This window comes from Xiphophorus hellerii, chromosome 1 (assembly GCF_003331165.1).
Source record: "Xiphophorus hellerii strain 12219 chromosome 1, Xiphophorus_hellerii-4.1, whole genome shotgun sequence".
Lineage (NCBI taxonomy): Eukaryota > Metazoa > Chordata > Actinopteri > Cyprinodontiformes > Poeciliidae > Xiphophorus > Xiphophorus hellerii.
The window spans coordinates 7,276,906-7,293,714 of NC_045672.1; the positions used below are offsets into that span (position 1 = coordinate 7,276,906).

The following is a 16,809-nucleotide window of genomic DNA, read 5'->3' on the forward strand; positions in this document are numbered from 1 at the left end:
AATTAGAATAACTTGCTAAAACAAGAAGAAAAGATAGATGTAATGCAAAAAAAAAAAACTAGTGGTAGGTATAGGTGTCCATATGGAGGTTTGACAAAATATTATAACATAAGTTTGTTATCATTTGACTCCTCTTCATAAAAAAACAAGTAGTTACAAACTAAATTCTGACTTATGTTTATGTATTATTATTATTACTATTATTTTGCTATTTTCAAAATATCTAAAAGATTCGCTCTCGTCTTTATTATGTGTAGTTGGAAGTAGAATACGCATAGCCATGTTTAATAGTTATATTATTGTGAAATTTATACCCGGAAGTCAAATACTTTGACTAGCTTGTTATCTCCGCTTTTACAGTAAAGCTGGACTCTAAACAGCTAGCCAACTAGCCGAAAGAAGCTAGCACTCCTCCTCATAATATTTGATCAACAACAAGGTGCCCCTTTATTTATTGGACTTGATATATCCCTACTATTTTCATTATGGCTTTAGGGTTAACTGTTTTTATTTTTAAGGGCAGTTTAGGGAAAACATGGAATGTTATAAGAAGGTGAAATGTACCGGCTGTGGTAGCAAACTGTGACAGGCTATTAGCTGTTAGCTTAGGAAGTGTAGCAAAGCCCACCGCCGAACTGAGCGACCATTACTGGAAAAACGGCTCCAAACCGCCGGTTACTGATCCCCCCTGTTCACTCTGCTGGCATTTTAGGTAAGACTTACCAAACTTGCTCTCTTTTTGCAATTTTCTATTTGTTTACTGCTTTTGGAACTTTTATTTCTGTTTTATTTAGAAAACTTCATAATAAAACCGGCTACCGTCTTTAAAAAGTTAGCAGGCTAGCTCTGTCATGTATACTTTGACTTGTGACAGTCCTGTATGACACTGCCAGTCGGCAGATGACCGTGCCATTTTTGTACCGACTTCACATGTTAAGCCCTTTATCTAGTTCACTGAGCTAATGTCTATATGTTAAACACATAGAAGCTTTTGACAGCATTTTAAAATTGTAAATATGGCTGACATTTTACTGCTGGAACGGAGGGTTCCGATGTGTTCGGTTTAAGGTATTCTTGAAGCTGATTGGCTTTCGTACAGATCAGTCAGCTTCCTTGAAAGCCGATTGGCTATGACCGTTGTTTTGTGGAATAGGTCAATTTAACGAAGTGTTTATGAGATAAAGTCGAGAAAAATCACTGCTCACTTAACCTTGTTAGTGTCTGGAGTGAAGGTTTGCCCATAGTCTTTTCATTTAACTAGCTGTCAACTGAATGGTTTATCTCTTTAAATAGTTTCCACGGAAATACATTTTATCAGTGAGAGAACTTCTGTGTTACATTTATGATTTGCAATGTTGAATTATAGTTACTAAACAGACAGTTAATTTCAGTTAAAATTTCTCATTTTTTAAACTTTAATTCTGGTGTTTCTGGCAAAAAAAAATCTCTTTTTTTTGCCTTTGGTTTTGGATGCTGTGGAGTTGGATTGATTACACTTTTTCAACTTATTTGTTATGATGCGTAGCCTTAGCAACAAGGTGGTTTACGACAGGGAGCAGCTGATTAACACCACGAAGCTGAAATAATACCACACATGAAGCCAGAAGTCTCGGAGGATTTGAAAATGAGGCACTGTGGATGCAGAGCAGGGTCAAAAAGGAGAGAGAGAAGGAAGAAGTTTAAACCATGTCTTCTGTCAATCACAATGGCTAGCTAACAAGTTGGATGAACAAGGACTCAGCTAGAGCATAGGAATGCAGTAAAGGAGGTAGATTAGCAGTGCTTGTCACCAATAGATGTCATCCAGGACTTGTTACAATAAATGTTGTTTCTGCAGTCCTGAGCATTATTGATTTTACCTTCAGCTGTTGTCGTCAGTGCACATGATGTCATCAGTCCTGTTGAAGCTAAGACAGAGACACAACACCCCAATGCATTTGTGGCAATACCTGGTGATTTTAATCGCGCTTCACTTTGCTAAACTACTAACATTTAAGCAGTTTGTCAGTTGCTCTTTCAGAGAAACAAAACATTACGTTTGTTTTACAAAAATGTCAATTCATATATCTCCAAACCAAAATTTCCTCTGGAAAAGTCAGATCACAGCCTTGTTTTTCTGTGCACTGAATATAAACCCCAGAGACTTTGAGAAAGTGGTCAAAGGAAGCCAAAAAAGCTACTCCGCTTCTGTTTTGAGGCACAGATTGGATTGTTCTTTGCCAGTGACATGGAGAGGACATCAGTGCCATAACAAAGTGTGTGATCGACTACATAAATCTTTGTGTGGACAACAACATCCCCAGTGAGATGCTTTCTAATAGTAAACCCTGGATGACCAGTGGCTTGAAGGAACTGTTAAACAAGAAACAAAAGAATCTTCAGAAAGCAAGAGTTATAGAGGCGTGTACAGATGCAGCTCAAAATCAAGATTAGAGACAGCAAGGAGGTGAATAGGAGGAAGCTAGAGAGCAAACTACAAAAGAGCAATATCGGAGATGTGTGGTCCTAAGAGGAGGTTCCAGTGTTGTGGAAGACATCCTGCCTGGTTCTGGTACCATAGAAAACTCACCCATTAGTCAGCGACTGTAAGCCCAGACATCCGCCATCAGAATAGTCAGGGCATCCTGACTATCCTGTCCTCACAACAAGTGATAGCTAGACGGCCAGCAAACAGCAAGGCTTGCTTTTCTTTACTGAAGATGTTTTTCTTTTTTATAAATGGCATCAGGGCAATGTACTTATGGTAATACAAGAATAATCTGGCTGTTTGTTATTATGTGAGAGGGAAATGTGCATAAGAGACAAATCAGATGAAAAAATTCAAGCAGGAATGAAAACAAATTTGTACAAGTTAAAGTTCTGAAGACCATAATCACTTCTTGCTTTACTTTAACTATCCATGGTGGCATCCATCACAGACTTCTCTGGAGTCGCACTCTGGCTCAAACACAGTTGAACCCTTTGCAACTCAAGTGCAACTTAAATGATTCAGAATCTGCTGAAAAAGTTGCTATTCCATCATGACGATTTCTTCTGCCAACTTGGTTCTTGTGACTTTTGGGATGTCATAAACTAAAATGCATACAGAGCAGCATTTTTTTTTTTTTCTTTTTCATACATTGAGTTGTGTTTTGTCTGGGTACGTTTGTTCACAAAAAATAAATATAGAATTTGGTAGTAGGTTTGGGTATTTCATTTATAGTGATACATTTATTATCAATGATAAGAATTTTTATTTATTGTTGTCACAATTAATTCCAGTTAATGATATCTAAGCCCCTCCAAAACTGTATTGTTAGGATTGTTCGTTTTAATATTTTCTCCAGTGTTTATTCAATGAGAGCATCAACAAATATCATCCATCCATCCATTTTCTTTACACCTTTGTCCCTAATGGGGTTGGATGGGGTGCTGGTGCCCATCTCCAGCGAGACATTTCGGTCGCCAGTCTGTCGTAGCAACAAATATCAATACATTTAAAAATATGATTAAATGCAGTTTAGTGATACAAATTTATGTGTTTGGTGTCCTACAGAAGCATATTACAAATGGTTTGTTTTTTAAGAGTAGTATTTGTGTTTGTGGGGCTATAAATGATGTAAAACACAGTCGTAGCCATATAGCTTCTTAAGAAAAAAAAAATATTGTCACTTTTATCATTATCACAGTAGTAGCGTAAAATATTGTTATAAAACCTTAAGTCTGTATCGCATATCCCTACTTGGTGGTATGTTTAAAATTTTCTACAAAGTAAAATACACTACTGTCCCCTAAATTTCTTTGTTTTTGATTTACAGGAGTGAAAGTGTGAGCAGTGGCCTATGAGGAAGCCACGGCGAACTTGCCAGGTCGGTGGAGGAGGTAGAGTAAATGGCAAGAAGTCCAACGGCACAGTTGGCGGGCGTGGGGGCACCCGCCAGCGATCTCCATCCCCGTACAGCCTCAAAGCGTCTCCAAGTAGAGAAACTCTCTCCTATTCTCAGTCTCAGAAGGTGGTGGAGGTTGAACTGGACGGAAGGCTTCACCGCATTTCTGTCCTGGAGCCCTTGGAAGTCATCACGGATGATGAGACAGTGGCTCAGGACATCAGCGAGTGCAACAGCAACAAAGAGAACAGTGAGCAGTCGGTGTTGCCCACCAGCAGTGCACAAACTCCCCGGAAAGTCTCCACGCTCAGAGGCCGCAGGAAAGACTCCAGAGTGACCTCTGGCAGGTCGACGCAGCCTTCCAAGAACCAATGCCACAATTCCCAACCTCATACACCTGAAAAGTCCAGCACGTCGAACAGTACCCACATAACCCTCCCTGAGCCTAAGTTTCGTGTTGTGGAAAGCTTCACTCCGGTTGAGGCGCCTCCCCTGCCAGCTGCCTATTACCGTTACATCGAGTGCTCCCCTGAGGATCAGGAAACAAAGGCAGAATATGACATGGATGAGGAGGACTCCGCCTGGCTGGAAATGGTTAACGCCACCCGGCTTTCCGAGGGTCTCTCAGCCATTTCGCCAGACAATTTCGAGCTACTGGTGGATCGGTTGGAGGAGGAGGCGTACAGAGAAGCACGCATCCGAGCGCCTCCACAAAGCGCTATTGACGACGACGCCTTCTGCTGTGTGTGCTTGGATGATGAATGCCTCAATAGCAACGTCATCCTGTTCTGTGACTCTTGCAACTTGGCTGTGCACCAGGAGTGTTACGGCGTTCCCTACGTCCCTGAAGGGCAGTGGCTCTGCCGCTGCTGCCTTCAGTCTCCTCAGAAACCTGTCGACTGCGTCTTGTGTCCTAACCGGGGAGGGGCTTTCAAACAAACAAACGAGGGTCGTTGGGCGCACGTTGTGTGTGCTATATGGATTCCCGAAGTGTGCTTTGCCAACACTGTGTTTCTAGAACCGGTGGAAGGGGTTAGTAACATTCCTCCAGCTCGCTGGAAGTTAACTTGCTACCTTTGCAAGCAGAAAGGCCGCGGCGCGTGTATTCAGTGCCACAAGGCCAACTGTTACACTGCGTTTCACGTCACATGTGCTCAGCGGGCCGGTCTGTTCATGAAGATCGATCCTGTCAGGGAAACGGGCATCAATGGCACAACGTTCTCAGTAAAGAAGACGGCGTTTTGCGAGACGCACTCGCCCCTGGGACAGGAGTCAGAGTCCGACGAGGAGAGTGAGGGGCGAATCGTGGGCAGCAGGAGAAGGGCGAGCAGAGGACGCATCGCTTACACAGATGGTCCTACTTTACCTAAAAAAGGCAGGAAGTGTGAAGATGAGCCAGCAGATAAGAAGAAAGGGAAGAAAAATACAGAGTGTACAACCCAAACCACAGGTTCTCCACAGCTTGTGCTGCAGATACCCACAAGCAGGTTTGCTTTTCTTGATCATGTCCAGTATTGTTTTTTTTTGTTTTGTATTCCATTTTCAGAGTCCATTTAGTAAGATGCTTATTTCTCATCTGTTACAGGTTGAATATAATTTCCAAAGGAATTCTCATGCAAAGGAAAAACCAGTTTATGCACAGACTGCATAGCTACTGGTTGCTAAAACGTCAGTCAAGAAACGGTGTGGCACTGGTTCGGCAGTTGCACTCTAACATCCAATCACAAAAGAGTACAGAACAGGTATTTTTTTCTTTTTTAATTATTGAAACAACAACAACAAAAAAAACCCATGACTTACTGTTTATGAGATGTACCTTTATAAGCTGTAAAATGGGATGTTTTGTTCAGCCTGAAGTGGACGAGAAGATTTCTGCAGCAAGAGAAGCTCTGAGATACTGGCAGAAACTCCGGCATGATCTTGAAAAAGCCAGATTGCTGGTGGAGCTCATACGCAAAAGAGAGAAGCTCAAACGGGAACAGGTAACAGTGGACTAGTCTTTATGCTAACTTTGTCATCCTATCGTATGTAAATGTAAAGAGATAGAAGCTGAAACTAACTGGACTTGAGGCCTTAATCTGGTGCAGTTTGGCTGCTTCTTCACCACATTGTTGTAGACGGACACGCAGGAGATTAAACCAAATCAGAGTTCATGAAATAAGTTAAGCCACTGGTTGGCAAAGCTTTAAATGTAAGCCTTGCCAATTAAATGTTTTGAAATTGTACAAAAAGTTGTTTTTTTTTAAATGAAGGTTTAAAAACGAAACATAGTCTTATGTAATTTGATGTCCTTGTAATAATAATTTACCTCCGGTCTCTTATCCTATGGAATTTTTGCTAATTGTGTCACTTTTAAACATTCCTTGGAAATTTAAGACTGCTAAATGTAGACTGTGACAAATTCAGTAAATCTCTTCTTATTAAAACCTGACAAGTCTGTATTCTTCAACTTCAGGTCAAAGTTCACCAATCAACTTTAGAGATGCAGCTCACGCCAATGTTGATGCTGCTGCGTGCCACCCTGGACCATCTTCAGGAGAAGGACACTGCTCACATTTTTGCCCAGCCAGTTAACTTGAAGGAGGTACGGCTTCTTGTACAGTAGTATTGTAGTGTAAACTCTAGGAGAACTTGTAGCAGGTTTCATTGAATGTTTTTTAGTTCCCAGATAAATACAATTTTATAGAATACTTATGGAAGTTAGCTTTAAAACTTAGAAAGCTGCAAAGACCATATCTGACTGAAACTCAAAGTAAACACCATACACGTATATGTCTATGGTAAAGATGGGATGTCATGATTTAATGGGACATCCAGAAGAAAAGAAAGAAAGAAAAGTTGTGACACTTGATGATAATATTGAACATAAGAAAATTTACATAGATAAAATTACTTACTCCACACTCCTCCTAAATTGAATTTTCTATCTTATTCCACTGTAAAGCCATCTTAACTTGTGGATACATTGTACATTTTAACCTAAGTGTGTTCAACACTTTTGAAGGGAAAACATTTGTTCCATTTTCAGGTTCCAGACTACCTGGAGTTTATCACTTATCCAATGGACTTCTCCACTATGCGCTCCAAGCTTGAGAGTCATGCTTACCGTTCTGTGGCTGACCTGGAGGCTGACTTTAATCTGATGGTGTCAAACTGCCTCCTGTATAACACCAAAGACACAGTCTTCTACAAAGCAGCGCTGCGTCTGCGTGACTTAGGGGGTGCTGTATTGCGCCATGCCCAAAGACAAGCCACAAACGCCGGCCTTGACCTGGACACGGGGATGCACCTCCCTGAGTCACCCCAGAAAAGAGACTTCTACAGCTGCACCTGGGAGGACGGTAAGGTCTTGCAGCATTAGTGGGAACTTCTTCTTGTGGGAAACACTTCCTTAAGACCTCCATTCCTATTTGAACTTGTCGATGTGCTCAGTTGACAGTGTTCTGGATCCAGATAACCGACTCCACATGACGATGGAAGAGCAGCTGAAGGAGCTTCTGGAGAAACTAGACTTTGTCACATCCATGCGGTGCAGCGGCGCCCGGGCCAAACGCATCCACCATCTTCGACGCGAGATCAACAAGCTCCGGCTCAGACAGGGTCAACCCATGAGCCACGGCATCCACAACGGGCATCTTAAAGAAGAGGGCGAAGACGAAGATGATGACGACGACGAAGAATACAACAATAACAATGCCAAGGCAGATAATAGCCTGTCCTCCTCAGACAAAGGTGAGAGAGGAGAGGGCAATGAAATGCACTAGATTAACATGAGAATTAAATTTGCAGTGCATGAATCTTTTGAAAGACTAATTTGTTTCATTGAGATCAGTTGTGAAACTTGAGCTAATGGAACATTGTCCTCAGGTAATTGAGCCAGGGTTCCCCTAACGCACCAACCCCAACCACCCCACTGTCTCCAGTCTAGTAAGTAGGGGCCCAGAAAGTCTCGTTGGCCATGGCTGCCTCACAACTCCTCTCTTCTAGTGCACGCTGTGTTTGCACCTCCTTTATGCATCACTCTCATGGATTCACCACACCTTGGGCCACTTTCAGTCATGCCATATCATCTCACTTCTGATTACAAACGGGTCCGGTCAGACACTCAAAGACAACATCAAAACACATTTTTAGCAGTAAAATTAGGGATGCACTGATGAGAGGTTTATTGACCAGCATTGCTGGATTTCTCTCTAAAAACTACCGAGTAAGAAGATGGAGAATTATCATGTAAAATATTAGTTCTAGCTTTCCTGCCCCAAGCAATTTTTTTATAAGAGTAGAGGCAACATCACACTGTGTGCAAAAACAGTTGCTGTTGGGGTTGTAATAATAAAACCAAAAAAAACCCAGCAGAATTAACCTTTTAAGCTAAAGAAATGAGTGATTAGTACAGCTTGCATTGCAAAAATGGGATTGTGTTTATATTTCACAAATGGCTACTAATATTTCCAAATTATACATGTTCATGACATGTTGGAAGCTAAAAAGGATAAAACGAAGCAACTTAGTTTACTGTATTCTGTTAGCCTTTCTGTCTTCCTCTTTCTCCGGCAGTCTAGAGCGTCCAGATGTTAATTTATTTACAAAAGTTGGACTTTGTTTTCTCTGTCTTCATTTTAAAAACCTCTAGCTGCATTTCCATTGATCATGAAATTTTGCAGATTGGAATTACAGAATAAATTTGAAAATTGAATAAAATTGAAAACTCGAGTGTATTGATAAAAAGTTTCTGCGCTGGAATGCAAAATTGCAATTGAAACACTTTTTTCGCAACTCGCCAGTTTGTGTACAGCAACAACTCGCATATTAATAGACACTGATCTCCATGGCCTATGTGCATCCAACCAGAAATCTCACAGCATGGCAATGTTCATCAAAAGTTGAGCTTGTCATTTGAAAGTGCCGAATCTATAGCTCTTATGTGAAATCGCAGCCCAAAATGGCAATATCGCCAAAACGCCCCATGTATACATAACCACCCTGAAGTATAAGGAACTTGATGCTCCAAGGCCTGAATAAGACGCCAACCTCTCCTCTGATGACTGACAGATGAGCGCTAGCGCCGTGGCTGAAATATGAATATTGCCCATGCAACTGTTTACATTAATTCCCACCTGACTTTTAATCACCTGAACAAGTAGATTCACGTGTGATGGTAATTGCATTTCTTATTTAATGACATCACAATTGCGAAATTGTGTTTTTTCGACATTAGTAGAATATCAACAAATTTATAATCGAAACACAATTAAAATATCCTGAGTCTTCTTCCCTCAGTAACAACCTCCACACCTGGTAGCTTCTAGATTTTGTTCCACCATCAGATCAATCTCAATTTCTGGCCCTTCAAGCGGAAGGTCGTCTGGTTCTGGTCACCCTTTGGTTTCACGGTGCATCTCTATGTAAAATGTTGCCATGTTGCTGGTGTACAGTTGTGAGAGCGATTTTCTTTAGTCACTTGTCTCGATGAAGTCCTCCATTTTGAATATCTTAACTCTTTTCGGGCTGTGGTTAATGTGTAAGAATGAAATGTATCCATTGGGAAAAAGACGCCATTTTCGTGTGTGTGAAAACTACCACATCATACTACGTACAGCATAACCAATCATTTGGGAAGAATTGTGTTCAAATTATCTTTACATATTTTTTTTTCTTCTTCTAGAGGACCTCAAATCCACTTCACCCCCAAGACTGGAACCTAGAGGCCCGTCTCCTCCTCCCCGACAAGGAGAACCGCCTCTGGAGCCTCCCACACTGCGGCCCATGACAGGGGAGGTCCAGTCCCCCTCCTGGTTCTGCAAACGCCTTAAAATAGACAGCAACCACTTCAACAGCACCTCAGAAAACATTAATTGCACTAAAGCACGAGGAGAATGTTGCGTGACACCTCCTCCCACTTTGCACTATGAGGGGCAGGTTGTAGCCAACCCCCTGCCGCTGCTCTCCGTCTCTCCGCTGCCCGCCACCGGGGGAGTCGGACGGCGGACCTCTGTCTTGTTCAAGAAAGCAAAGAACGGAGCGAAGCTTTGCAGGGAAAAAGAGAACCCCGTGTTTAATGGGAAGGGGCTGCAGGACGAGAATACGAGCAGCATCCCCACCGGCCCTAGTTCAACAACCAGCTCCCCATCCTGCACTCCAGCGTCCAGAACCCCACAGAAAAGCCCTGGACCTCCCACTCTTCACGAGGTGTGGACCCCTGGTCGAGAAGCGTCGTCAGATACAGAATCGGAGAGGACAGTGAATCATTCTCTGGAAAGCGGTTAGAAAGCTTTACATACTAGTGTTAAACACTTGAATGTCTTCTTTTAAAGATGGGCGGTCTCCTGGTCTTTAACAATTTACTACGACTAGCAGAGACTCTTATTTAGCTCTGAAGAGTTGTGGAAAATACCAATTTTAGATGCATTACAAATAATTGCAAGGATTAATTTGGTCTGGTGTTGTACACAAATAAAGTTCAATCAGTTTACAATTTACTTGTTTTGAAAGGGTTACCGTGGTAACTGCAGCCCAGAAAGTAAAGCTGTTGGTTGAAACACTGACTGATGAAACTTTTTCAAGAAGGTCTTTCCTCAATGACCTATATTATTACCACGTGATAAATTATTTATATATTGTTCTCATTTGACGTCACACTTCCAGAAACTTTGTAGCCTACAGCCATCTTGGTAGGTGTCTGTAACTAACATGATAGCACCTATGACAACAATGAACAAGCTCCACGCTTTAGCTCTTTCTGCATTCCTTGTAATTTATAAACAGTATAAGTACATTACAACTATTACAATTTTTGAGTACTATACTTTGTCTTTGCTGGTCTCGAAGCCATGACTTATCTATGCTTTGTGCTGCTCCTGTTAAGCAAGATGGCTGTTCGGTGGCACAGATTACTTCCAGTTCGGTTCAGACAAAGGACAAATAACATAATTTCTTCCTAGTTTGGTCTCAGTTAGAGGGAAAATGAAGATGTAGCTTCATCTATCAAGACGGGGGATAAACTTAGCCTTCAGAAATTAAAATGCAGTGAGGTGAACGTGATGCAGTGTGAGGTACAGAGACGCTGATCTAAAAATAAAACCTCTTGACAGCGGCGGGAGATGTGTTGGGCGAAGATAGGTGATCTGCACTGGCTGCCAGTTGTAACTTATTTTATTAGCCTAATCTTAAATGGCTTAAACAGTTAGAATAATGGGTTTCTGCATTCGTTCTGAAGGCTACATGTGCAGTAAGAGTGGCTGTTGACGCAACGCGACGTCCACCGATGATCCCTCTATTGATAATACATCTCATAGAATATTCAGTGTGTAGAATATCCACGGAACTCTGACCCAGAACCGCACAGCATTCTGGAAGATGTAGGCAGAGCAAAGACGTTAGTGGCTCAACCCTTCTCAAGGAGCTTAGCAAGATTTGTGACATCAACTAACTCACTCATTGGTTACCTAGCAACAAGCTGTTGAGGAACTTGTGCAGAAGCAGTTTCAGGTTTTTCCACCGTGTCTCATAAAATAAAAAAATAACAGCGTGGAGTGAAAAGTGGGTAAAAGAGAAATGTCAGGGAAAAAAACAAAGTAATAATTATCAATATCAACAAATATCAATATCATCTGATATGAAACGCTCATATTGTGATACATTTTTCAGTCATATTGTCCAACCCTGTAATGTATCATAAGAGTCAGTAGGCCTAAACAAGAATCAGATTCTAAATGTGTGAAAATATGGTGTGAAATAACATTTTCAGAAAGCTATATAGAATTAAATCACAATAAATGTGAAGTTTGAGCCTACTTGTGACCTTTTATCTCCATAAAGTATAAGAAATACTCATACTGATACCAGAGGTGGACACATATTGTTTATCGTTTTTTATTTATCGTGAAAAATTTCTTGTAAGAATTTTGATTCATCATTTCTCGAATGTCAGTGAATGCAAAAAACCAGACGAATTTGTTAATTTTACTATTTTCTCCCGCTATCCTCACGAGAAACAGGTAAATTTGAAAATACGAGCAAATGAAATGCTGTCTCTATTTGCAGTTTAGCTTTATATTATATCAAGAAGGAATGTTTTGGGTGTGGTGTCTGTGGTGGCGCAGGGGGTTAGCACGCCCCACGTTTGGAGGCCTTAGTCCTCGATGCGGACGTCGCGGGTTCGACTCCCGGTCCCGACGACCTTTACCGCATGTCTTCCCCCCTCTCCTCACCCTCCTTCCTGTCTGCCTACTGTAGAAAAAATACAAGCCACTAGCGCCGCAAAAACTCTTCGGAGGAAAAAAAAAAGGAATGTTTTGCAAGACCAGCATTTGTGTGACGCTGTGAATGCTGCCAAGCAGTTGCCTATAAAAAGAAATGGTTTTTTATCCTCATTTTTGTCATGATAGTAATAGTACTACATAAAATTCTAAGACCACATCGCCCTACTCTTCCTAATACGCTGTTTTAAGATAAGAATGGTTTTTTTTAATCCATTAATAATCTGAATAATCAAAATAATTGTTAGCAGCAGCCCTATTGTAATGCATTCGATTCTATTTATTATCTCAATTTTAAATTGGTGTCATCAGGATGTAAATTTGATTTAAATAAATTGTTTTAGCTCAAATGTGAAGCTTTTATAGTAGTAATAAGACGAGACTGAGGATAACCGATGCGTTGTTTGTTTTCAGGACTGACCAATAGGTTTGAAAGGCACAAAGACAGCAACTCCGACGCAGAGTCACGATCCTGTCCCGTCCTTCACAAAGAAATGTAAGATGAAGGTGATTATCTCCTTTGTCGGGTTTTGGTGATGTCTGATCAGTCGATGACAGTCCAGCATGTTTGATCCTACAGAAACTCGCCACCCAAACGAAGCCTAGGAAAGCCTTCTCTCTCCAACGTTCCTCTTCTTGACATAGTCAACGGAGATTCGGATTACACCGGTACTTGACATTGTGCCATAATAACGCATGTTCTTTTCTTGATCTGCGTTAAACACAGAATTTGTTGCTTCGCAGGCAACGGGAGTCAGTCGTCAGAGGACGAGACGGAGCTGGAGCCGTTGGAGCTGGTGTGGGCGAAGTGCAGAGGATATCCCTCCTATCCCGCTCTGGTGAGCTGTTTATATACATGATCATCTCGTTTGAGCTGTCAAAAGACTTTTTGGCTCAACGTTCCCCGTTGCTCTGTTTGGTTCAGATCATCGACCCAGAGATGCCAGAGGAAGGCCTGCTGCTGAACGGGATTCCTATCCCCGTCCCACCGAAGGACGTCCTCAGGCTGGGAGAGCAGAGACAAGAGGAGACAAACGACAGACTCTACCTGGTGCTTTTCTTTGATAATAAGCGGACGTGGTGAGTGTCACAGATATTAAACGAAGTTGCGAACCAGCTGTTTCGGCTAAAGGGTAGAGACATTTTAGCGTCTGGCTGAAAAGGGACAACTTGTCTTGATTGTTCTGTTGAGACCACAAGCTTAGCTCAACACAAAGGAAAAATGATGAGGTGGAAGGAAAGTGAGTCGAAACCTTTTTAGATCTGAAAACCGTTTATATGCAAATGGCATCACGAACATAGAACACTTTTCAGAAATAAAGCTGTGGGAAAGTTTAATGCAGGGTTTTCAGGCTTCCAGCACTTCAGGGAGTATGTGTGTCAGTCAGTCGTCCCAACATGAGGGTATGGCACAACCGCAAAGCTACAGCCATCAGATAAGACCTGAGGTCTACTCGCCAAACGTTGTTTGGAAAACCTTTCACTGATGGGCTTTCACTTTCTTTAGAAGTGACAAGGAAGCTTTTCGGAAGATGGATGTAGCTAAACATAGAGCAAAACCCCGATGGAAAGAAAAAAAAATAAAAAATTGCTCACAACGCCCCCATACACATCCAGCTCTGTGGAGTGCCTTAGGTCAAATTAGAATGGGCTAGTCCAAATCTAAACCCTATTTGGAGTCTGTGACTTGAACGATTGATGTTAACAGATTCAGTCTCTAGGACAGTGTTTCTCAACCTGTTTTGGGCCAGGACCCCCCCTGTCCCTTATCCAGGTCCCCTACTGCCCCCCCATCAAAGAAGATCAAAGGAGATATAGGCTACTTGCACTGCATATTATTATATCATTAATATTACTGTCATTATTGTTATTGATGTCTCTGTATTTATCATCGAAACTCATTCACAGACAAACACATTACTGAATTTATTTAGTTTGTCAGAGAATAAGAAAGCCACACTATATTGACAAAAGTATTCGCTCCCCTGCCTTGACTCACATATGAGTGTTTTGTTTATGATGGTTTATCACATAAAGTCCAACTGGAACAAATTTAAGCACTAGAATCAAATTGACATGCATGTAATTGACCTTGAATCAGTCTACACTGATTGGGTTGAATTGTACTAGCAGACTATTTCTCTATAAATGGATATTTTTCTAAAGTCTGTAAGAAAGGTGTCGTCCTTTAATAAAATATACATAAAAACCACATGTATTTTGACCAAATAAAGGTGAAGTTACCTTTGTTTTGATGATTACTCCTTTTTAAAACGTCTTCACTCCTGGACCAAACTCTTGTCTCTGGTGTTTCAGGCAGTGGCTCCCCCGCGACAAATTAACGCACCTGGGCGCAGACGACACGGCGGACAAGCTGCGCATAATGGAGGGCCGCAAGTCCAGCATCCGCAAGTCCGTCCAGGTGGCGTACGACCGCGCCATGATCCACCAGAGCCGAGTCAGCCACAGCCACTGCTTCGTCACCTCCAACTACCTGTAGACGCCGCTGAGCAGCTGTCGGGTCCCAGACCGAATCACAGGTTTCCGACAGAACCTGTTTTGTGTCATCAGGGAGACGATGTGTAAATGAAGTTACATTAAGCCTCACGTTGCTGCAGTAAGCGTTAATTCCCCCCATTCAGGGACGTTCAGAGGTGTGTGCTCAACTCCAGCTGGATATCACGAATCAAATGTAAAAGAGCCTGAGGTTCTTCTGATCCTGCTGCTGAGGGATCAAGCCATTAGGAAAGAGATTTAAAATGAGCTGCCGGAGACCGACGAACACATCGCTGCCTTCTTTTATACAATAGATTTTCTATGTTTTAAACTTTTTACAAAAGACTCATGTATATTTTACTGCTAGTAGTTGTTGTACATACGACTTTGCGTTATCAAGCTCATTCTAAGTAAATTTTTAAAAATGCGTACTTCAATCAGCCTTTTAAAGGGCGAGGTGAGACTCGACATGACATAATTCCTGCAGTGTATGGAGATATTTGTCTTTACTGTAAATTAACTATAGTTTGTGTGTTTTGCATTGTTGTGTAATCTTGGCATTCGACAAAATGAGCCGATGCTCTTTATATTTGAAATCGCTTTTGATACAGAGAAATAATTTATTTATGGAAGACAAACTATAGAAATAAAGTTATATTGATTAAATTGAGAGTTCTTATTTAAGAAAAAAAATGGAGTGAGGTTTTTTAATTGAAAAGCAGACAGCATTTTAACTGATTTTTGCTGATTTTTTTTTATTATTTTTTTACTCGATACCAAGCACAAGCTTTTAATATTGACCCACTCAATGATTCTATTTATTTCCCGGAGCCCAATTCCATCCAATGAAACGTTCACCCCGATAAGCTTATCGCTACTGTTTATATTTTACCAGCTCAGCAAAATTCTTTAACCAGTTTCCACATTTTGGAAAATATTCTATTAAAAAAATGTTTATGTATCTGGAGTCCTGTGGATTTTTTGTTTAGTCATCTGTCACACTGTTTTATATCTCAGTGACATAGGCTAACAGTTGTGGTATAACTATATATATATAAAAAAATATTTATCAATTTTATGTTATCAAATTCAAAAGAAACCCAGATATTCGCATAAGGTCTGAGGTTACATACTGTTCCACTTATTTGTTGCAACTTTCAGCTGCAGTCAGACAATTGTTTTAGTAGAAAAAAAAAACATTCATCTGTATGAGGTAGCTTTGGCTGAGAAATTTGGGCAGTTGACAAAACCACAAACCCCATAATGGTTGGAAATAGTAAGCCATGTGTATACTGGTTTTTTTCCCACAAGCCTCTGAAAGAATTCAGATTCAGCTGGTGGATTTTTGTAAGTTTAGGCATTTAAATGTTATTGTCACACCCTCTCCTGCTACTTCAGGGTGTCCACACATCCTTTAAAAGTCTCAATGTATCTAAATTTAAGGCCTTAAAATGTCTTAATTTTTTTAAAGAAAGTAAGTTGGCCTTAAGCATGTCAATGTCAGGTCTTAAGATGGCTGAACTTTTATATATATGTTGTTTTCTGTCAGGCTTGACTTTCTTCAGTGCCTTTTGTGACTCGAGGTAGTTAAGACTACCAGTAGTTGCTGACATACCTTTGCTCTCGCTAGCTAGCTCTTTTTGTGTCCGTGTTTGTTTTCGCCACTGGTTCACGTCTGTCACCAACAGATGACTGGATTCTGTGCAAGTAAAACTTTTTATCTTGACACTATGGGAGAGAGCCATATGCAGTGTGAAAAGCACAAAGCAACTCATGCTAGGCTTGATTGTAATAAAGGAGGATCTTCTAACCATCCTCTATCTACATCCTCCAACTGAGCAATATTGCACTGTTAAAAAAAAAAAAAAAAAAAAAAGATTTGCTCACTCAACTTGACTCTTGACAAATTTCCTTGTTGCTTTGCCTCGGTTCAGTTACATCGACTTTAACCGTCAAGTGCAAAATGCTTAATCAAAACTAAGTTGACCTAACTCTCTTTGTCATTTATAGCAAGGTAGATTTTACGTTGATTCAACTTGCTATTTGATGTCATTAAGTTGATTGAACTCACTATTTTACGTTTTTATTAAGCTGATTTAACGTTGATTCATCTCGCAGTTTTACAGTGATTCAACTTCATTCTATGCAGTTTTGCAGCTCTAAATGAAAAGCTAAGTATAATCTAAAGA

General features: G+C 41.0%; 1 protein-coding gene across 2 annotated transcripts; it reads left to right on the forward strand.

Annotated features, from left to right (window-relative positions):
* The first annotated feature begins 359 nt into the window (after positions 1-359).
* On the forward strand, positions 360-15,581 carry brpf3b (bromodomain and PHD finger containing, 3b). Of its 2 annotated transcripts, XM_032570018.1 has the most exons (13): positions 360-712; positions 3,798-5,353; positions 5,452-5,608; positions 5,717-5,848; positions 6,322-6,450; positions 6,895-7,207; positions 7,299-7,598; positions 9,532-10,128; positions 12,539-12,620; positions 12,705-12,793; positions 12,869-12,963; positions 13,050-13,204; positions 14,441-15,581. In XM_032570018.1, exons 2-13 carry the CDS (start codon positions 3,822-3,824, stop codon positions 14,622-14,624), a joined length of 3,765 nt encoding a protein of 1,254 aa, XP_032425909.1. In that variant the 5' UTR covers positions 360-712; positions 3,798-3,821; the 3' UTR covers positions 14,625-15,581. The 2 variants fall into 2 exon arrangements, with proteins under 2 accessions (XP_032425909.1, XP_032425917.1); XM_032570026.1 differs by lacking the exons at positions 12,869-12,963; positions 13,050-13,204; positions 14,441-15,581 and having other exon boundaries at positions 12,539-12,631.
* The last annotated feature ends 1,228 nt before the right edge of the window (positions 15,582-16,809 follow it).

Excerpts from the sequence above, each read along its gene's own strand:
- brpf3b (XM_032570018.1), top strand. The coding sequence starts at position 3,822 with ATGAGGAAGCCACGGCGAACTTGCCAGGTCGGTGGAGGAGGTAGAGTA. Across the intron at positions 10,129-12,538 it reads GAATCATTCTCTGGAAAGCG|GACTGACCAATAGGTTTGAA; the intron begins GTTAGAAAGCTT and ends GTTTGTTTTCAG. Across the intron at positions 12,964-13,049 it reads ATCCCTCCTATCCCGCTCTG|ATCATCGACCCAGAGATGCC; the intron begins GTGAGCTGTTTA and ends TGTTTGGTTCAG.